The sequence below is a fragment of the Caenorhabditis remanei genome, chromosome II (assembly GCF_010183535.1).
Source record: "Caenorhabditis remanei strain PX506 chromosome II, whole genome shotgun sequence".
Lineage (NCBI taxonomy): Eukaryota > Metazoa > Nematoda > Chromadorea > Rhabditida > Rhabditidae > Caenorhabditis > Caenorhabditis remanei.
In genome coordinates, this window is record NC_071329.1 from 18,368,601 (window position 1) to 18,391,590 (window position 22,990).

A 22,990-nucleotide genomic window follows, 5' to 3' on the forward strand; every position below is an offset into this window, starting at 1 on the left:
CCACCCACACATCGAATATTCAAGTGTCCTCCCTGTGCGAGAAGACAACAAAATAGTCAAAACACAAATTTGAGAGCAAAGACTATCTCAATCTGAATTTGATTGAAAAAGAGGCGACCCCCTCTCAACACAGTAGGATTCCCCCTCTCGGGGGGTCAATACAAAGTGACACAATAGAAAAGGGGACTGTTTACCTAGACACACACACATCTTCTAAGCCTTGAGCATTCGCACGACGATGCTCCGAGGTAATCCGTGTGCCTCGGGAAAGAGACAGAGAGAACGAAGAGGGCGGGCTTCTTGATGATAGTATACATGTGTTTGATTTAGTACTTTCACACATTTCACACATTACATTACTAGTTTTGAAATGGATAGTACTTGTTATGAAACGGTAGTAGTCAAAAATGGTTTAAGATTGCTTAAGATCGTTTAAGATTGGCTAAGTTCGGTTGTAATCCCTCGAAATCGGTTGAAAACGATAAAAATGACTAACAATTTATCAACTCCACCCAAAAATGTACGGATTTCAAATGTTCAACCCAAAATACAAGAAAAATGGACCGGAACCGGCAAAAAACAACCTGCAAATGCAAAAATAGACGGGAAATTTCATTTTCTAGTTATGTTTAGTAAAAATGACATCTGAGATCGTTTAAGATCGCCTAAGATCGTTTTAAATGGTTTAAAATGGTCTAAAATGGTCTAAAACGTTCTGAGATCAGCTAAGATTGTTTGAAATTGTTTAAAACAGTCTAAAATGGTCTAAAATTAGCTTAAATTGTTTAAGATTGTCTAAGATTGGCTCATGAAAGAAAACCTGAATAATTGAAAGTTATAAACATTTCAAATCAAGAAAATTGAAACTCGGAGATTTTTACACATTGGACCGGGTTTAGGGGTCAAAAAGTCACAGAAATTTTTAACTAATCTCAACTTCTACGGCATATACCTATCTTGGCTTAAAATGAATATTATGAGCCGAAAAGTATACGAAAATGTAGATCTCGACGAGTTCTATGTCTGCGACCAACTAGAATGGCTTTTTCGACAATTTTTCCGTTTCTGACACTTTTTTCCCTTCTTGCAGCACATAAAGCATGAATAATCTGGTCAGTACCATACCAGAAACACAGAACTCGTCGAGATCTGCATTTTGGTATATTTTTCAGCTCATAATATTGAGTTGTAGTATGTGTCATGGCCCCAAGTTTTTCAATTGTTATTATTTTTTCATATTTATTTATTTATTTATTTATTTGAAACGAAGGAACAAGCATAATTACATTGTATAAAAACCTCTACCTTAAATTTTGACCACTTTTCGAGGTAGTGGCATGCTACCTGCTATAACCAGCACAGGGAGGGTATAAAGTGGTCTACCACAAAATTAGAGACCCATGTCGTTACAGTACCCCTGCAAAAAACTGGAACATTCTGACAGTCCCTGGCTAGCAGGGAACCCCCTGATGACCCTTCCCGTGTCTTGTGCTCAAAACAATGTGTGTTTTCATTTGTTTGCCAAAACATTGCAGATTAAAAAAGATTATACGTCGAAAAATGATAACACCACAGAGCAACATTTCGAGACAAAAAGGAGCGTGAAAAGGGGACAAAGGATAGGGAGAAATGAGCAATCATCAGAAATCATAATCAATAGAGCAATCATTATGAATAAAGAACTGTGACTCCTCTTTTGAGCACAAAACACTAATTTTGAGGTCCGAGATTGGAAGAAGTGCTAGAATGTTTTTAAAAATCAAAAAATCTTGGAGAACATTGAGCCTAGAACTCCGCTAGGCACTGTCAGAATGTTCCATCTTTTTACAGGGGTACTATACCAACCTAGGTCTTCACTTTTGTAGTTGACAACTTTTCTGTAAGTACCATCCCTATCAAGTTGTAACAGGTGGAATATTAGGCTCCGCGACAATTCACAACTGCGACATTCCGCAACTGCGACACTTCGCAACTGTTCATTTCGCAACTGCGACATTTCGCAACTGCGACGATTCGCAACTACGACGTTTCGCAACTGCGACGTTTCGCAACCATTAAACTAGTAATAGTTTAACCTAGTTTTGTCTAAAAATGGGTCAGATAACTTTTTCTTCTGTTTAATTATTTTCAAATATGTTCTCAAGCTCGTTGGTACACTCAACATTTTTTGCTGACCCAAATATGTAAATCCCAGTGGTTGCGAAACGTCGTGGTTGCGAAACGTCGTAGTTGCGAAACGTCGCAGTTGCGAAATGACTAGTTGTGAAATGTCGCAGTTGCGAAGTGTCGTAGTTGCGAAACCTACGTGAGTTGCGGAATGTCGCAGTTGCGAAATGTCGCAGTTGTGAATTGTCGCGGAGCCGAATATTACCACCTCGGTGCCTTCCACCCCATCGCTCTCTCTTGCATAAAACGACATGTTACTCCTCTTCCCAAACATGCACGGATGGCCGAGTGGTCTAAGGCGCCAGACTCAAGCGACGCATTGCTTGCCTCGAGTTCGAGGTCTCTTCTGGGCGTTCTGGTACTCGTATGGGTGCGTGGGTTCGAATCCCACTTCGTGCAGATTGTTTTGTTGATTGATTTTTAGTTATAAAAAAATAATTCATTTAATTTGAACAAGAAAATACAATGCCGGACGAAAAGGTATCAACTTTGCCTGTTTTCAGTGGAAAATGACCAACTTTGAGAGTGTGCCATTGTAATTCTGAATGTCACAACAAGAAAATTTTTAATGGATCTTATAGATCAAAGGTAGATCTCCATTTTTGTAGTTGACAACTTTTTTGTGCGGACACTCCCTAGAGAGTTATGGTCATTTTAAGACGACAGCTCAAAAATCGCACTAATTTGCACTGAAATTGGTCGATTTGAGGGAGAAATTACTTTGTCGATATGTAACTTTCTAGTGAGTGTCCGTACAAAAAAGTTGTCAACTACAAAAGTGAAGGTCTACATTTGTTTTGTATGATCCATTAGAAGTTTTCTTGGTGCGACATTCAGAATTACTATGGTACACTCTCAAAATTGATCATTTTTCACTGAAAACAGCCAAAGTTGATACCTTTCTGTCCGGTACTCTATATAGCGGGAAAAAATATTCATAGAGTAGAGAAGCTTCCTTGAAACGATCCTCAAGTTGAAGAGTTTGATACTTGATAGAAATTCTGGAATGAATAATTTTTGAGACTGATTCCGTTGGGAATCAGATTAATAAAAAGAACAACTTACAAAGATTGGTGCGATCAACCAACAAGATACAGTACCGTGCAGTTGAAAATGAACAGGGTTACGGTATCACTGATTGTCCAAGAAACTGAATTATGTTTAAACCAGACAGAACAAAGGTAGACCTTCACTTTTGTAGTTGACAACTTTTTTGTACGGACACTCCCTAGTAATTTATCTTTTCCAAAAATATTCAAAACTTTCTACATTTTTCAGCTATAAAGCTCTTTTTTTAAAAATATTTTGGTTGGAACAGGTAAACCTAGTTCAAAACTTGTTACCGGCACTTAATCATGTAAAAAAACTCGGTTTCGACCATTCATTCGAAAAAATTGCATCGAATTTTAAAAAGTCTGTAACTGTGTCAATTTTCGACCTATGAGACCCATTTTTACAGTAAAATGCTCTAAATTTTTTATATTCTTGGGTTAAACCGCTGAGTACATGTTATCTCAGGACAGATCCACAAACTCTATGTTTTTTTCTTCCAATTTCTTCCGGTAAGTTACAGTACCGGACAAAAAGGTATCAACTTTGGCTGTTTTCAGTGGAAAATGACCAACTTTGAGAGTGTGCCATAAAGTAATTCTGAATGTCACACCATGAAAATTTTTAATGGATCTTATAGATTGAACGTAGAGCTCCATTTTTGTAGTTGACAACTTTTTTGTACGGACGCTCCCTAGAGAGTTATGGTCATTTTAAGACGACAGCTCAAAAATCGCACTAATTTGCACTGAAATTGGTCGATTTGAGGGAGAAATTACTTTGTCGATATGTAACTTGCTAGGCAGTGTCCGTACAAAAAAGTTGTCAATTACAAAAGTGAAGGTCTATCTTTGTTTTGTATAGTTTTATACATAATTTACCTTGTGGGACAATCAGTGATACCGTAGCAGGTCATTTTCAACTGCCAAATTGTATATCTTACTGCACGGTACAGTATGTACCTGATTGTAGTTAAAATGCTCAAAAAACGTCTAGTCTTCAACTAAAAGTTGAGAATTCAATCTGAAACTTTATTCTTCAAAAAGTTTGTCCAAAATTGGTACAGTACACCTATAAAACCCCTCGCCGCCACGACTTCAATTCATGAATTCGTGTCCCCCAAAAGTGTGTGCTCATGCCTTCCAACTCCACTATATCGGGATCAAAATGTTCCCCTTTCTCGCTGTAACATTCCCCGGCCGTCTTATTGTCCAGCTCCTCCTTTCCTATTTGTACTTGTTGTTGTTGCACTGGAGGTGTACTTCTTGCACATGAAGTGTAAACACCTTCTACCAGATTTCGATGCACACATATCGAAAAGAGAGGCGACGACCCCCTCCCGTGTACAAATAGAAACAATCGGAAACAGGAGGAGTGACGAGTCAAGTCGAGGAGATATTCAAAAGAGAAGAGGCAACATTGAATTCAATGAATGCGTGGGTTTCGAGAGGAGAGGCACATAGATCGAAGAACATTTATTTGCAGGGGGAAGAAGACAGGTGTATTTTGATTTCACAACGAAAAAAAAAACAAAAAAACGCGTCTTAGGTGCCCCAAGACACTGCTCTATTCATGAGTATCCTTGGCAACTGGCGCCCCCTTTGACTTCGCAACTGGGGCACCTTTGTCGCGTTTGTTAAAGATGAAAATGACATTGTTAGAGTTCTGAACAATGCTCATAACAATTAAAAAAGATCTGCGCGCTTTTGACGCGTTTTCTGTTCCATTGCTCTGGACATTGGTAGCTAGGATACTCATAAGAAGAGGGCAATGTCTTGGGTCTGTCTGGGGCGCCATCGACGCGTCACTACCGCTGGACCACTGTTGCTCGTATTAGTAACAGAGAAAAGAAGAATGATGTGACGATTTTTAGATAATTTTCAGACGCTATTTTCCAGCCAACGAGCTCGCGCAGGTTTTGAAAATTTTTTATGTGATAGAGCAGGGTCAAAATTATAATATCTGCAAAGTTTTTGCTCAAAATTACATTAAGTTTTGGTTTTTTTTCAGTTGAGAAAGTCCGACTTTGAGATTGTGTCATGGTAATACTGATTGTCCCATTAAGTGGATTTTTAATAGATCATACAAATCAAAAGTAGAGCTTCATTTTTGTAGTTGACAACTTTTTTGTACGGACACTCCCTAGCAAGTTACATATCAACAAAGCAATTTCTACCTCAAATCGTCTCAGTGCAAAATAGTGCGATTTTTGAGCTGTCCCCTTAAAATGACCATAACTCTCTAGGGAGTGTCCGTACAAAAAAGTTGTCAACTACAAAAATGGAGCTCTACTTTTGATCTGTACGATTCATTAAAAATCTACTTGATGGGACAATAATTATTACCATGACACTATCTCAAAGTTGGACCTTCTCAAGTTGAGAAGGTCTCAACTGAAAAAAGGCAAAACTTAATATACATTTGAGCGGTACGGTTAGCACAGTACACCTGTAAAAAACTGGAACCTTCTGACAGTGCCTAACAGGGAATCTCAAAGATTATCCATGTTTTTTTGATGTTTTTCCAGTTTGTAGCATTCCTTCCCGTTTCTTATGCCCCTTTTTTGTGTTCTTCCTCCTCTAACTATGTCTCTTCACAAGAAAGAAGGGTCATCACTCTGTCCGTTCCATCCCATCCGTTCACGAGTTCCCTTTCTCTATTTGTTTATTTACAAAACAACTTTTCCATCTCGCCGCCGCGGGACCGAGGCGAGAACTCCTCTCGGTATCTCTTTTGTTGCGTCTTCTTCAAAGAGAGCGACCTCTTTTTTATTACAGAAGTTCTTGGATCATCATTCGAGAGCCGGGCCGCACGAAGCTGGAAAAAAAAAGTGAGGAGATTGGTCTCACCCGCGTTTTATATAGAATATGTACTATACGTGGGGAGCACAACACACAAACATGATATTAAAAGAAGAATAATATTTAAAAAAATGCAACAGGACTAACAAGATGATATTGTGGCACATGAGGTTGGCTAAGGTCGGTTGAGATCGTTAAGATTGTTTTAAATGGTCTAAAATGGTCTAAAATGGTCTAAAATGGTTTAATATGGTCTAAAATGGTCAAAAATGGTCTAAGATCGTCTAAGATTGTCTAAGATCGTTTAAGATTGGTTGAGATCGTTTAAAATTGGTTGAGATTGGTTGAGATTGTCTATGATCGTATAAAATGGTATAAAATGGTCTAAAAATAAGGAGATTCTGAATATGTTCTTAGCTTTTCATTTAATACCGGTGCTTTTTCTATACCATTAGATAAGATTTCTCAAGTTTTCTCAACTCTCAACTATTTGGGCATTGGGCTTTGTGACAGCTGAAAATTTGCAGGTTTTGAAATTTCAAGAATTTTTGGTTTTCGGCACATAAATCGATTAAAACTCAATATTATGAAATGAAAAATATACCAAAATGAAGATCTCGGCGAGTTCTATGATTCAGATATAAAACGAACCAGACGGCATTTCGTTAATCATTAGTGAGCTGGAAAAAATGCCTTATCATACAGAAAAATCGCTGTTTAGCGGACTTGGAACATATCATTCTAGCCTTTTTTCACAAGTTTCTTTAAAATTTATTCAAAATTTCTATTAAAAATAGTCAAAAATCTATGTCTCTGACGCACCTTGGACGCGTTTTCAAAAATATGGTGCATCTGACCAATTTCAGACTGTTCTTAACTACTTTTTATTGTGGAAATTGAGATTTTTGAATTTTCAACTATAAACACATTTTAGACCCGTTTTACCCGATGACTTTTGAGATATGCGCTTTTAAAGTTGAAAATTCGCAAAAATTGAAGAAAAACTGCCTAAAATGGTCATTTTCAACGAAAAAAAAAATGATTTTTACATCAAAAAAGCTGGAAAATTCCATTTCTGACTTCAAAAAATATTCAAAACCTATTTTTCCATGTAGGAAACCACAATTTTAGCAAAAATTTGTTCGAGAAGATTTTGGTCAAAGTGGACCAATGGGTACTAGGGTTCGATCCCGCGTGGGGTCAATTTTTCTTATTTCATTATTTTATCTGATAGACCAAATCTTGTAGATCATTTTTGTAGTTGACAATTTTTCGATAGCTCCGCCCACTTTTGAGATATGCGTCTTTAAATACAGACTTCCCTTAGTTGCTCATTTTCATTACTGTCTGTGGCTCCACTTCCAATACTACAGTACCCCCTACAGTACTCTATGCTAACTACAGTATAGCTTGTTAGCCTACAACTCTTTCTAACATCACCTATTTTTTCCCATGAAATCTTATTTCCTTCCCTGCTAAACAAACAGTTTAGTTTTGCATCTTGCATCTCTTCTCGCCGATATCCTTATCCTACCGTTCAAAACTCGCCGATAGTAACACAAAAGTGTGAGAAAGTGAATTCGGATGGGAAGTGCGCGACAAGCTTATGCACACACATACAAAGAGAGTGACCGCGCCGCCCACTTTTTGCGGCGCTTCTTTTTCCGCGCGGACTCTTCCCCGCTCAGTTCGTTCGACCCTCCCAACCCCAAACAGAAGGAGCACCCGTCCATTTTCATTTCATTTTCATTTTAACTATATTCCATATATTCCACAGAGACCACTCATATATATCATACGACCATTATGAAACTATTCCTTATCGCTACTACTGTACTATTGGTCGGTGGGACACAGGCGGCCACCACTGAACAGCTACGGCAGTGGATTCTGAATAATCGAGAGAGTTTGAATGGACAGAATGACTTGGCGGGAAGTATTTTGAGGTGAGTAGAGAGAAATGGTTACTGTAGGGAGTGTAAGTTTGACTGAATTGGTTTGAATGGTTTAAGATTGGCGAAGATAGTTTAAAATTGTTTATAATCGTTTAAGATCTTCAAAACTGGTCAAAAATGGTCAAAAATAGTCAAAAATAGTCAAAAATTGTTTGAAATCGGCTAAGATCGGCTGAGATTGTCTAACATAGTCTAAGATCGTTTAAGATTGTCTGAAATGGTCTAAAATAGTCTTGAATTATGCCATCAGACAGCTGAAAACCATCTGAATCCGAATCTGTAAGAATTTTGAGCTTACTATCATTTTGAGCCAGGATATCAACTTTTTCAAGTTTCGACAATGTTCTACTATTTGGGTCCTGCTCTAACAAGGTTTTATGATTAAAGCCTTGTGATTTACGCCATTAAATAGCTGAAAACCATTTGAATACAATTCTGTATGAATTTTAAGCTTCCACTCACTTTGAGCCGAGATATATATATATATATATATATATATATATATATATATATATCATTGAAGTAGAGATAAGTGTGAAACTCTCGTCAAACTCAATATTATGAGCTGAAAAATATACCAAAATGTAGACCTCAAAGAGTTCTATTGCAGTAATTCACTACACCAAAAAAATGAAGCAAAGATTTCCAAAAAAAACCCATTCTAGGCCGTCTTGAAATACAGTGACAAAACGGTGTAACTTGGTCACTGTGTTTTTGTCACTGTATGGATTTTCTGACCATTTTCGTGTTTTTTGCCACTTTAGCCCTGCCTGAGCCGTCCCGTAGTATGTCAGAGACATAGAACTCGACGAGATCTATATTTTGGTATACTTTTCAGATACTGAGATTGAGTTTTAAGCGAGTTGTATGAAGATGAGTCTGAAAGTTTCAGTTTTTTGTCTTAAAAATTTGTGATCGTTGCCATGTGATACCTGAAAAAATACTGAATCCGAATAGGTAAGAAGTTCGAGCTTCCGATTGTTTTGAGCCAAGATATACTTCTTAGAAGTTGTGATAAGTTGAAACTTTCCAAAAATTCCAAAAATTCCAATTTTCAACCATTAAACAGCTGAAACAAACTGTGTACACTTTCACATAAGTGAAAACCTTTAAGATCTTAAACATTTTTGAACTATTTTAAACAATTTCAGCCAATCGCAAACTATTTTAGACCATTTCAGTCGGTCTCAGCCAATTTTAGCCAGTTTTGGACCATTTAAGCCACGTTTAGACCATTCTAGACCATTTTAAGCAATCTTAGCCGATCTTTGACAATTTTAGACGATCTAAACCGGACTTACATCATTTTATACCATTGTTCTCTATTTTTGACGATTTCAGCCAATTTTTAACCATTTTTTCGACCGGGGACCCACCCCCCTTAATAATGTTCAGCTCTGCTTCCAGACTCTTCGGCTGGGGATCCGAAAAGCCATCGGAGCCATCGACCACCACGGAGCCGCCCCCAACGACACCGACGACGCCAGAACCCCGCGGCAACAGTCGTGACGGTGAGTGCGCCCCTAATTAGGTGTCGAGACGATTTGTGTATATTTGCGCAAGTGATAAGAAGGAATGATTTGATTGCGCATCGTGCGACGCGTGAACTGTCCGCCGTCGCTATCTGATGGGAATTTATATATTTGGAATGAAAAAAAGGGTACATTGGGGTGAGAAAATCTAGAAAAAGGGGGGGGGGACGATTTGTTGTAAACCGAGCTATGCATACAAGTTTGTGTCGATCGTCGTGATCTTATGTATTGGATTTCTTCCCTATATATTTTCTCAATTGAGCCGCCCGAGATGCGTTATGAATTGACCACAAACAATCAGAAATTTTGAGGGGGAGGATTGAGTTACAATTTCTCAAGTGAGTGCACGCAGCAAGTGCGAAATGAAAAGGAAAAGGAATAAATGTTGAAATTATGTACTGTTGGAGGGAATGATAAATAACGTAATTAGAGTGGCAGTGGTTTTGTATTGAAATAACACTGGTTAATTAATTAATTGAGATTTTAGCCGATTTCAGAGGTTTCAGAGTGGTATATCTCCGTTTTCTAGAAGTTTTTCACTAAAAATGACTATGATATCCAGAATCAGCGTGTTTCAAAGTACCGATTCACCAATTTCCAGAAAATTTCATAACTGGTTTTCGTGTACTCCTCGTGGACAAGTTGCTTGTTCAAAAAAGCCTCTCTGTCTTGTCCACGAGGAGTACACGAAAGTTTAGTTGTCGAAATTTTGTAAAACTTTGTGTATAGGTACTTCCAGTTTTGCTTATTTTGGAAAGTTACAGGTAATTTATGTAAATCTTTTGAAATCTTGAAAAAATCCACTAAAAATAGCTAAATCTTCAAAAAATGAACATTTGACTTGTCCACGAGGAGTACACGAAACCAATGAGCTGAAAATTTTTAGAAATTGTTGAATAGGTACTTTCAAATACGCTGATTTCGAAAAACATACTCATTTTTTGAGAAACTTTTTAAAAAATGAGATATTTCACTCTGAAACCCATCGAATGTACCATTTTTGAAACCGCAAGTAGAATATCTCATTTTCCACAATTTCCAGAAGTTTTTACTAAAAATCTTGTAGATTTTCAAAATCAGTATGTCTGAAAGTACCCGAACACTGATTTTCAAAAAAATAGAGTCACAAGTTTTCGTGTACTCCTCGTGGACAAGTTGGAAACTTGTCCACGAGGAGTACATTTTCAATTTTCTACGATTTTTTAATTTTTAATAGGGTTTTCATAATAAAAAAACGTATTGAATCTTATAGAGACACTAATTGTTTTGAGAAATTTCTGGAAATTTTAAAAAATATGGAAAAAACCAACAATTAATCCGTTTTTCGACAAAAAAACCCACTGGAACCAGTTTTTCCATCTGTTCAAAAGTGGACGTGAATTAAAACTGTTGTATGTTGGTCAATTTTTGTCCTAGACAAAATCCAAAAAGAGATTCAGAATTCTCATGTCTTTAGCTTTCTAGTCATATAAAATTTTTAGACATCTGGCTAGACCGGACACACAGACAGACAGATATCCAAGGATGATACCGATGATACAACTTTTAAAGATTTGCCTTCTCAAATCCGTTGTATCTTGGTCAATTTTTGTCGTAGATCAAATTTTAAAACAAATTCAAAATCCTCATGAATTCAGCTTTTTGGTGGTATAACTTTAAATATGATAATGTCCGATAGAGCGCTCTTGTCTGTAGTTGGAAACCTTCTTTTCTAAATCTCGCTCACTTTAAGCCTTGTATCTCTGTTCATTTAGAAGCTAGACGGAATCTAAAAACAGATTCAGAATCCTTATGAATTTAGCTTTTAAAATTTACAACTTGATTGTCTAAGATCGTCTAAGATCGGCTGAATTAGCAAAATCCTGTGGAAATCTTCCAATTTGCTGATTTTTTGCCGATTTTAGCCGATTTTAACTAATTTAAGCCGATCTTAGACAATTTTAACCAATTTCTGACGATCTCAACCGATCTTAGACCATTTTGACCATTTTGACCATTTTTGACCATTTGAAATCGTGTTAAACAATTTTAAACGCTCAAGAGAATATTAAGTTTTTGTTTTTTTCGTTGAAAAGGTCCGACTTTGAGAGTGCGTCATGGTTGTACTTATTGTTCCATCAAGTAGATTTTTAATGGGTCATATAGATCAAAAGTAGAGCTCCATTTTTGTAGTTGACAACTTTTTTATCCGAGCACTCTATAGAGAGTTATGGTCATTTTAAGGGGACAGCTCAAAAATCGCAATATTTTGCACTGAAAAGAGTCGATTTGAGGGAGAAATTACTTCGACGATATGTAACTCTCTAGGGAGTGTCCGTACAAAAAAGTTGTCAACTGCAAAATGGAGCTCTACTTTTGATTTCTACGATCCATTAAAAATCTACTTGATGGAACAATAAGTATTACCATGACACACTCTCAAAGTTGGTCATTTTCAACTGAAAAAGGCGAAACTTAATATACTTTTGAGCGGTACTGTATTTCAGCATGACTCACTGTCTCACACATTTTTCGTTTTTTTGTCTCTTTCCAACCAACTCAACCAACTTCTATCTCTTTCTTTCCAGTCTGTCCATTCCTTGCCGAACCGCTGATTCTGGCCAATGACTTTGCCTACTGTCGTCCGGCGTCTCTTGGCGATTGTCCTGTCGGATATCTGTGTGATCAATCGGTGAAACTCGGACGGTCGATTTGTTGTAAGGATACGAGACGTGGAATTGTGCCGAATGGAAGACCAGGTAGTCACTTTTTGTTGTGTTTTTTTGAGTTTATCGATTGATTTAATGGCACGGCGATTTGGAATGTTTTTAGTTTTTAAGTGACAGCTAACACATAGTTTGAAATCATTTTGAAAATATCAGTCTGGGGCGCCTGTGACGCGTTTTTTGAGGTCTAGGAGCTCAAACTAACGCATAGTTTGCAAATATAAGGCTGGGGCACGAGCGGCGCGGTTTTAACCTAATTTTCAAGGGTTTTGAGCAGTTTTTAATGAGGCTGGGGCGCCTAGGGCGCGGAAGTTGGTGAGAACAGAAAATGAGAGATCTAGACGGTCTGGAACCTTACTTTGAGCAGTTTTTGAGTATTTTAGAGGTTCTGGTGAGTTTTCAGTGGGTTATACAACAAATTTTATGCCATTTTTAAGGGTTTTTGCATAATTAATGAGTCTGGGTGCTCAAAAAGCGTTTTTTGCACTGTTTTAGACCTTTAAAATTGGCTCAGATTGTCTGAGATCGTCTAAAATTGGCTAAGATTGTTTTCTTTTAAAAATTTGTGCATTTTGTCGTGAGATATGGTGCATCTACAGTAGTCTAGGGTGGAATTTTGAGTTTTCAGCTAGTTTTGATCAATTTAAAACCATTTTACCTTCCAAATTGTATTTTTTGATGTTTTTTGAGTCTAGAAACATGTTTTCTCGGAATTTTGAAAAATTCTGCATTTTGTCGTCAGATATGGTGCATCTACAGTAGTCTAGAGTGAAATTTTGCAATTTCAGCTAATTTCCAGTTTATTTGAGCAAAATTGTCTCAAAATTAACTAAAAACTAGTCAATAGATCCTAAAATCGCTAAATTTCACATTATGCTAAAGTAGATGCACCATACCTCACGACAAAATGCACAATGTTTCTAAATCTTTTAAAAAACATGTTTCTAGGCTTAAAAAATGTCAATAATCCGAATATTCACGTTAAAATTGTTTTAAATCCGTCAAAATAAGCTGAAAATCTCCTCAAGGCTACTGTAGATGCACCATATTTCACGACAAAAAAGAACTCAGAAAACATATTTCTGGACTCAAAAAATATCAGAAAACCGAATTTTTGAAGTTAAAAATGCTTCAAACTGGACAGTTGTGTAAAAAGCGCAAAATGTTCATATTGGCCTACTGTAGATGCAACATGTTCCACTATCTCAGCCGATCTCAAACCGATCTTAGCCGATCTCAACCGATTTCAGTCAATCTCAGCCAATCATATTCTTAAATCCAATATTTTCAGCCCGCCCCACCCAACGTCTCCCCCTGACCTGGTCCACGGTCACCCCAACCGCCGCCCCATCCCAACCGATCGCCACAGCGACCTCCCGTAAAGCTCCATGGTACATCAAGGATCGTACCGCCTGGCCGACATATAACCGGATTTCTGCGGAGAAGGCGCTTCAGAAGTCGACGACGACGGAGGCGACGACGACTACAACGACGACGGAGCCAACCACTACCACTACTACAACTACAACTGAGCCAACCACCACAACCACGGAGCCCACCACCACCACGACTACTGTACCAACTACGACCACGACCACCGAGCCACCAACTACTACCACCGCCAAAGTCAGCGCCTGGGCTAAACTCTGGACCTCTACCGCCGAGCCGAAAAGTTTTGTGAATGTTACAGTACTCCAGGCTGGGTCGGTTAGACCCTTAAGGGATGGACAAGCGGAAGCGGTCGGTGCGATTACCCTGGTCAATGATAACGGATACATTGTGCTGATTGATACAGGAGCTAGCAGTGATACCGAGAGATTGTTGCATAGTGAGTTTCCTTTTGGGCGAAATCTGTAAAAATCTCGCGAAAATATGTTGAGATGATCATACTTTTCGATTATTTGGGACCCCTGCGCTACGATTAAACGATTTTAACCAATCTTAGCCGATCTTATATCATTTTAGACCATTTTAGACGATCTATGACGTCTTTTTTAGCTGAGAATAACTAGAAAATGTGATTTTCAGTCTGTTATTACAAATGCAGGTTGATTTTTGACGGTTCCGGTTCATTTTTCTTGTATTTTGAGTTGAAAATTTGAAATCCAGGCACTGAAATTGGTTTGCAAAGCTTTACTTTGTGTTTTTAGGTACAGTAATCAGAAAAATGGGAAAAACTGTAAAAATCACGATTTTTCTTTAAAAATCGGTCCAAAATCATGAATTTCGGTTTAAAATCATTTGGAAAAGTTGGAGAATCAGATTATTTTAGATAATTTTAGACATTTTTAGACAATTTCAGACAATTTTGAACCAATTTTAGCGGATTTTAGACCGATTTTAGCCTCATGTAACTCATTCTACAAAATCTGAAAATAGCATATAATTTGGTGGACATCAGGACAAACGGACACCCGGACAGAAACCAGAATTTAGTTGTTCTCAATTGAAATGGTTAGTGCGCTCTATTGAGAATGAAATAAAGGGACCAGGCTCCTCCAATCTCAACCCAATTTCGTGCGGACCGCGCATCTTTTTTGAGTAATTCAATTCTATTCTCCCCTTTTCCTTCCTGCCCAGATGCTCCCTCTTTATTTGAAGAATGCGGCGGCACATTCACTTTTATTTTCTCCTTTTCCTTTTATTTTGTGTCCGCAGCCAACACACGTCTCCCTTAGTTAGAGTAATTTATGGTGACATCCCCCTAAGCCCTTTGGCCTTTAGGGATAGTGGTCAGAGAAAGAAAATAATGACTTTTAGACCAATTTTTTGCTCAAAAATGACAAAAAAATGACCAAAACGCGCTTAAAATGGATTAGAAACCAGTATAATAGACAATGATAGTGATAGAGAATGATAGCGAAACGTCTCAAAACGTCCTCAGGTTATTTTCCACCCAAAAACTATTAAAAACTCATAACTTTCTGCCTGAAACTCCAAAAAATCTCGTTTTTTCTCAAAATGACTGGAATTTTTGTTTCTAAACCTGTTTTTACTGAAAAATCCTGTCAAAATTGGTCTAGATCTTCCTGACAGCCTTGGTTCAGTATTGGTGGCTAACTTTTTACCTGAAATCGCTGAAAAACTCATTTTTGTCTGGAAAGGACGGGAATTTTTTGGAAAAGCAGAAAACCAGCGTGATTTTTGCTCAAAATTGTCAAAAAACCACTGAAATCTGTCAAAAAATCGGCTGAAAATCATCAGAAACACTTTCTGGCGTACTTATAGTGTGTCTGGGTCTATAAGAATGATCTCGGTTGTTTTTGACGGGATTTTTAGTAACAAATAAGTTGTAAAACCAAAAATTCCCGTCATTTTAAGACAAAAACGAAATGTCTAGCACTGGATCAAGGCTTTCTGGAAAGTTTAGACCAATTCTGACAGGATTTTTAGTGAAAAATAAGTTGTAAAACCAAAAATTCCCGTCATTTTTAGACAAAAACGACATTTCTAGCAGTTTTAGGTAGGAAATTATGAGTTTTCATAGTTTTTTGGGTGAAAAATGATGCATTTTTGACGTTTCGCTATCATTTCTAGCTCTATCATTCTCTATCACTGCGGTTGCAAAACGACGTAGTTGCGAAACGTCCCAGGTTTCAAAATACAAATTTTTGATACCTTTCTCTATCCCTTGATACCTTTGCCCATGATATCGATGATAGCGAAGATAGCGATGATAGCGATTTTTCAAAATTTTCCATTTTTTGATCCCCCCTCCATACTTGACATCATGTCCACATGAATAGTGTGTCCATCTTTTTCCCGCTAACCCCTTTTCCCCAAATAAATTGAATTTCATTCTTTCTTCTCCTCTCCACAGACTCCGCCCACTTTTTCTTATTTCATTCACGTCGTGTGCTCGTCCTCCGCTTTATTTAATAACACTCCTTTATTTAATATTCCCAAAGAATTGTCAGATGAAACTCGAAATAAGCGAGCTCGAAATGGAGCCAATGTCGCCGTGGTGCTCTCCAGTGAAAACGCGAACCGTCGGTCTTTGCATTGGAATTTTTGACTTTTTATTCCTAACCGCCACATTTCTGAAATCCGTCCAATTCCTACAACTCTACGGATTCAACTTCTTCGCCACCGCCGCCGTCTCCTCTATTGGGGTACTGTACGCAGTGCATATTCTATGCATACTGGCATGTTGGTATGGCCTGGCACGCCAACGATCCTCATGGCTGGTACCGAAAATTGTGCTGAAAGGGACTACGGTGTTGATTTGTGTGGCTCTCACACTGATTTTGGCCTTTTTTGTGTCCTCGAACTCTCCGGTGATTGGAAATGCGATCGCTCATGGATTCAACGCCGAGTACTATGACCATCGAGCGGTTATTGATATGGCGTGTCTCGTGATTGTTGGAGTGTCCACTGCGTTATCGATGGCACAGGGATGGCTTCTGGTACTTCTTATTAATATATACCGGCAGGTGAGGGAGGAGGAGTTGGAGAGACTTTGTGAGAAGGCGTTGAAGAAGTTGGAAAAGAAGAAGAAGGAGAAAAAGAAGGTACCACCACCGAAGAAATCGGCGATGAGCAATGGACAGAGGTTCTTGGCGCCGGAGACACCGCGGGAGCAGAGTTTGGATCCGAGTGTTTCGTTCACCACTTTTATTTAATTAACAAGGTTTGCACCCCCTACTAACCACTATAACTAAATCCCACGTGCGATAGAGCGTGTTCCCTATAAATGGGTTTTAAAACTGAAAAATATGGAAATTTTGCATCAAAATATTGTTTAGCATGTCTGAATAAGTTTGTAAACAAATTTTCATGACTTTTGAGTGGTAAAAATTAGACAAAATTAGGTTTCAGTAAGAATTAAGTGAGTTTTTCGATTTTCACTTGTTTTTCACATTCTTAACGCTGATATCTCGAGAATTAGGTGTCTAACATGTTAAAATTTGAACATATTTTTGTTAAGCACGTTTTGTTTAGTATGTTAGCAAATTTTCACAACTTTTGAGCGGCAAAACTCAAAAAAAAATATGGTTTTGGGCGAGATTTTCGGTGTTTTGACCGTTTTCCCTATGATCAAGACCTTGATCTGAAAAATCGTCTTTTAAAAGTATATAATAAAAAGTATTTTATTGTTCAGCATGTCTGAATTAGAATGCAAGCAAATTTCCAGAATATTTAGGCTGTAGAATTTCGAAAAAATTAGGTTTCAGTAAAAGTTAAGTGAGTTTTTCGATTTTCACTTGTTTTTCACACTTTTAACGCTGATATCTCGAGAATTAGGCATCTAACATGTTAAAATTCAAACATATTTTTGTTCAGCACGTTTCGTTTAGTATGTTAGCCAATTTTCACAACTTTTGAGTGGTAGAATTTTGAGAAAACTAGGTTTTGATAATGGTTAGGTGAGTTTTTAGATTTTTACTCGTTTTTCAAGTTTTAACGGATTATATCTCAAGAACCATGCTACTAGGATGTTAAAATTCTGGCATATTTTTGTTTAGCATGTCTGAATTAGTATGTTAGCCACATTTCAGAACATTTGACAAGTGAAATTTTGAGAAAATTAGGTTATTTCGGTTATTATTGGTTCTTGACATTTTAACGCTGATATCTCGGAAATTAGATAGTAAAATAATATCAAAACTTTGAAATTCTTGTTAAACGTGTTTTAATTAGTAAGTTAGCCGATTTTCAGATCAATTGAGCGGTAAAATTCTGAAAAATGCATTTTTCCATTTTTAAAAATGATTTTTCACAATTTCCAGACTTATATCTCTGAAACTTAGTCCCAATATGATACGATTTTGTGATATTCTTGTTTAGCATGTCTGAATTAGTGTGCTAGCTTATTTTCAGAAGTTTTGAGCGGTAAAATTCTGAGAAAATGAGGAGATTCTCATTAGAGCGCGTTTTCTTCACAAATTTTTCGAATTTTCCATTATTCCAGGTCTCGCAAAAGAGTCCGTGACACTGGACCAAATCGACAGTGTCGTCATCACACACGCCTCACCGGGTCACATGGGAAACATGAATTTCTTCGCCCAAAAACCAATTCTATATCATTCGATGGAGTACATCGGCCGTCATGTCACACCGACAGAGCTCAAGGAGCGACCATATCGTAAATTGTCTGGAAATGTTGAAGTCTGGAAGACACCCGGACACACTCAACACGATTTGAGCGTGTTGGTACACAATGTGGCCGGATACGGGACGATGGCAGTGGTTGGAGACTTGATTCCGAGCGAACACTTGCTTAGTGAGAAGGTAATTAGTAAGAGGGGTAATTAAGTAATTAAATAATTAGTTTCAGAGAGACGTGATGGTCGAGGAGGGTGTCTGGGATAACGCGATCAAGAGACAAAATGCCAACTTGATTGTCTGCATGGCCGATTGGATTGTTCCGGGACACGGACAGCCGTTCCGAGTGCTTCCTAATTATAGGTAGGTGTCTATCTGTGTGTCCGGATGTCCAGATTGTCTTTGGACTGCTGGAAAGAGGAATTTAAAAGAACTCTAAATATGTTTTCAGATTTTGTTTACGTCCAAAATGAACCGAGATACAGCGATTTTAAGTTTTTTTAATGTCATAATTCCCCAGTTTTCAAATCCTTGTATCTCGGTTCATTTAGTAGCTAGACGGAATCTGAAAGCAGATTCAGAATCCTTATAAACTCAGCTTTTTGGACATATATAATTCTCTAAACAAAAGTTTATTAGAGCGCACTTGCTTTCGTAGGAAGCACTAGTCGTTACCCGCCTGTCACATAGCTTCCTCTCATGTAAGCTCTGCAACTCGGCTCATTTAGAAGCTAGACGGATTCTGAAAACAGATTCTGAATCCTCACGACTTCAGTTTTTTGACTATATAAAATTTTGAGAAATTCAGAATATTTTGAGCCAAAAATTGCATAAAACGCGCCAAAGACACGCCAGATGCACCATATTTGGGACAAACGCGATTTTTCAGTCAGAAACCAATATTTTTGATGGAAATTGTCAAAAATCTCAAGATTTTTTTGTTTCTTGCTGATTTCTTTAAAAAATTAAACAAATGTGAGCCAAAAATTGCATAAAACGCGCCTAAGACACGCCAGATGCACCATATTTGGGACAAACGCGATTTTTCAGTCAGAAACCAATATTTTTGATGGAAATTGTCAAAAATCTCAAGATTTTTTTGTTTCTTGCTGATTTCTTTAAAAAATTAAACAAATGTGAGCCAAAAATTGCATAAAACGCGCCAAAGGCACAACAGATGCACCATATTTGGGCAACTGCGATTTTTCTGTCAAAAATTAATATATTTGTAGTGTAAACTTTTGAAAATCTTTTTTTCTGTCTGTTTTTTGTTAATTTTTAATAAAAATGAAACAATTTTGAGCCAAAAATCACATAAAACGCGCCTAAGGTACCCCCCGATGCGCGATTTAACGGAAAAATCCAATTTTACAGTCAAAAATCAATATTTTTGGTTAAAAATGTCCTATATATACCTAATTTCAGACAAAAAGCGGGTTGCACACGACTCTTGGCTCAACGTCACCTCCTCAACCAAGCCGTCTAAACGAAAATCTGAAATTTTTCGAAATTTTCGGAATCTTAAATTGTCTTCTCCCATCTCCCATCTCTTTCAGTTCTAAATGTCTTTCTTTTTTCTATTTTTTCCCGTCTCTCTAGAGATGAAAACCACTTTCCCCTCCGAAAAACAGTATGTACTATGTACGATTGCTCACGACTCATCCCCCACTCCCCACCCAATTCAAAAAGTATTATTTTGAAATGAAAATAAATATTTATATACAGTACTTGACCTTGAGGGATCATAGCTGAAAATCATTGTATCTTGGTCCATTTTGAAGCTAGACGGAATCTGGAAACAGATTCAGAATCCTCACGTCTTTTGCTTTCTAGTGGTATAACTTTTAGTCCGATAGAGCGCACTTGCTGCCTGTCACATAGCTAGCTCACTTTAACTCTTGAATCTCGGTTCGTTTAGAAGCTAGACGGAATTTAAAAACGGATTCAGAATCCACATGACTTAAGCTTTTTGACCATATAAAATTCCAAAAAGTTCGAAACATTTTGAACGAAAACGCGCCAATGACACGCCAGATGCACCATGTTTGGGGCAAAATCACAAATTTAGAGCAAAGATTATATCTCAAAAGCTAGGAAAGTTATGAAAAAGTTGTCAACTACAAAATTATAAAATATAAAATTTTACATATTTCACTAGTTGACAACTTTTTAGTCGCTCCGCCCACTTTTGAGATATGCGCCTTTAAAGACAAAGAGAACGCGCGCGCCGCCGACACCCCAGACTATCTTTAAAGACGCATATCTCAAAAGTGGGCGGAGCTATCAAAAGTTGTCAACTACAAAAATGTAACCCTTGATTTGATCTACAAAATGAAATAAACTAAAAACATTAAAAATCAAAAATTCAAAAAATTGACCCCAAACGAGTTCGAACCTCGGTACCCATTCTCATAGTGGTGCATCTTGACCAAAATCTTCTTTGCCAAATTTTTGCAAAAAATGTGGTTTCCGACACGGAAAACTATGTTTTCAGTAGTTTTTAACGTCAGAAATGGAATTTTCCGGTTATTTTGATGTAAAAATCACATTTTCGCGATAAAAATGACTAATTTAGCGAATTTCCAATTTTAAAGGCGCATATCACAAAAGTGGGCGGAGCTATCTGAAAAGCTGTCAACTATGAAAATGAAGGTCTAAGTGTGGCCTATACAATTTAAAAGCTGGAAAATAAATAAACAGTACAAATATTCTGTGTAATTAACAACAAATCAAGTGAATAATTTGAAAAAAATTTCAGACCAAAATTTTTTTTTCTAACTTTTTCCAGAATTTTTTTTTCAAAAATTGGTATTTTGTCAAAAAACGCTATAAAAATGTGTAAATTAAAGCTAGACCTTCATTTTTGTATTTGATAACTTTTCGATAACTCCGCCCACTTTTGAGATATGCGCCTTTAAAGCTGCCAGCTTCTCTGCGCCTTCCCCCATCTCACTAGTAGTTGGCTATCTTTAAAGGCGCATATCTCAAAAGTGGGCGGAGCTATCAAAAAATTGTCTACTACAAAAATGTAGCCCTAGGCTTGATCTACACAGTCATAACAAATATAACATTTCTACAGTAACCCAGGAAGTCGTGACGGGATCTCAAAGTTCTCCGATCTCAACCGATCTCAACCATAAATCCTGAAATTTGCTCAAAAAAGAATTTATTTCCAGAAATTCCAGAAAATAAGATATTTATTCACAAAAATGAATCGCTTTACAAACATGTTCTCCAATCCGAGTGTCCACTCCATCCGCCACTATTCCCTTGATAATTTTATCCAACTCATTTTTCACGAACATATTACAGAACAGGCCGCCAAACTTGTTGTGAAGAACTTTCGAGAAAAAGGCGTCGCAGATTTGAACACCAAGCTTTTCATTGATTATCTGCAAGAAAATTGCGAAATTTTGAGCCAAAAATCGCAAAAAACGCGCCAAAGACACGCCAGATGCACCATTTATTGCACAAATGCGATATTTTGGTCGGAAACCAAATTTTTTGGTCAATATTGTCAAAAATCTCAATCTCTGCCTGTTTTTCTGTTCAAATCCAAAAAATTCGAAACATTTTGAGCGGGAAATCCCGAAAAACGAGCCAAAGACACGCCAGATGCACCATTTTTCGGACAAATGCAATTTTTTAGTTGGAAATCAATATTATTGGGCTAAAGTTTAAAAAATCTCAGTTTCTGTCTGTTTTTTGTTATATTCAAAAATAATTTGGTAAATTTTGAGCCAAAAATCGCATAAAAAGCGCCAAAGACACGCCAGACGGACCATTTCCGGGAAAACTTCAATTTCTCAGCCAAAAATAGAGCTTTTTGCATAAAAACTGGCATATATACTAAAACAGACATGCTCTATCTACTCCAACTAAAATTCCGCGTCTCGGACATCCAGACACCCGGAAATCCGGACGGACAACTCACAAGCTCTCCATCTACCAGCTCAATGTTATCAATCATAATGTCATCACACACTCGGCATCGATATTTTTTGAATATTTCGAGATTTGTGTCGCCCGAGATTGTTGGGAGCTAAAAAATCGATAATTGGAGCTCCTTCTTGGCTACAGTAACCTACAGTATGATTATTCGTCGCGATTGCAGTGGAAACCATGAAAAATATAAAAATTAGAGGTAAAATAGATAGAAATTGATGCATTTTTGAGTGAAAATGACATTTTTCAGTTGAGAATGCTTTAAATGCCACTGTTATCATATTATTCACTTGTTATCGTCTTATCACTTGTTTGAGAGCAAATCAAACTGTCAAAACAAACAAATTTAACTGGAAATGACGTCAGACACATTTTTCAAGTTTAAAATTTGCCGGAAACTGCTTTAAAACCTTTAAAACCTAGAAAAATCTCTATTTAGAATTAATTAAATTCAAATTTTCACTCTTCCCGCCAATTTTTCAAAAGTACGCAATTGTGCGTCAAGTCTGGTGTTTGCGGACTTTCCCAATTTTTCTCATTTTTATTCCATTTTTTTTCGATTTCCATCGAATTTTCACCGATTTCCAGCGAAAATGGGTGAGTTTTACATGAAAAAATCATTTAAATCATCAAAAATATATATTTTAGTGTCTACACGCAGTGGAAACCGCACAACGAGACCATCGCCGGTAGGGAAAAAATTTTCCAAAAAAAAATTTTTTTTTCGGTTTTTAGGGTGAACCAGAGAAATCAGAGGCGCCGAAACCGACAGAAACACCGAAAAGACGCGG

At 37.3% G+C, this 22,990-nt stretch overlaps 2 protein-coding genes across 2 annotated transcripts; one reads left to right on the forward strand and one right to left on the reverse strand.

Moving 5' to 3' along the window:
• Positions 1 to 7,823: 7,823 nt before the first annotated feature.
• On the forward strand, positions 7,824 to 19,740 carry GCK72_007825 (uncharacterized protein; the record flags this gene model as incomplete). The annotated part of the gene is made up of 9 exons (XM_053726474.1): positions 7,824 to 7,963; positions 9,368 to 9,483; positions 12,072 to 12,242; positions 13,501 to 14,037; positions 15,747 to 15,802; positions 16,127 to 16,793; positions 18,121 to 18,440; positions 18,487 to 18,617; positions 19,680 to 19,740. 9 exons carry the CDS (start codon positions 7,824 to 7,826, stop codon positions 19,738 to 19,740), a joined length of 2,199 nt encoding a protein of 732 aa, XP_053590668.1.
• A 1,711-nt stretch (positions 19,741 to 21,451) lies between these two features.
• GCK72_007826 (uncharacterized protein) lies at positions 21,452 to 22,224 on the reverse strand (the record flags this gene model as incomplete). The annotated part of the gene is made up of 2 exons (XM_053726475.1): positions 21,452 to 21,646; positions 22,189 to 22,224. 2 exons carry the CDS (start codon positions 22,222 to 22,224, stop codon positions 21,452 to 21,454), a joined length of 231 nt encoding a protein of 76 aa, XP_053590669.1.
• Between the last annotated feature and the right edge of the window lie 766 nt (positions 22,225 to 22,990).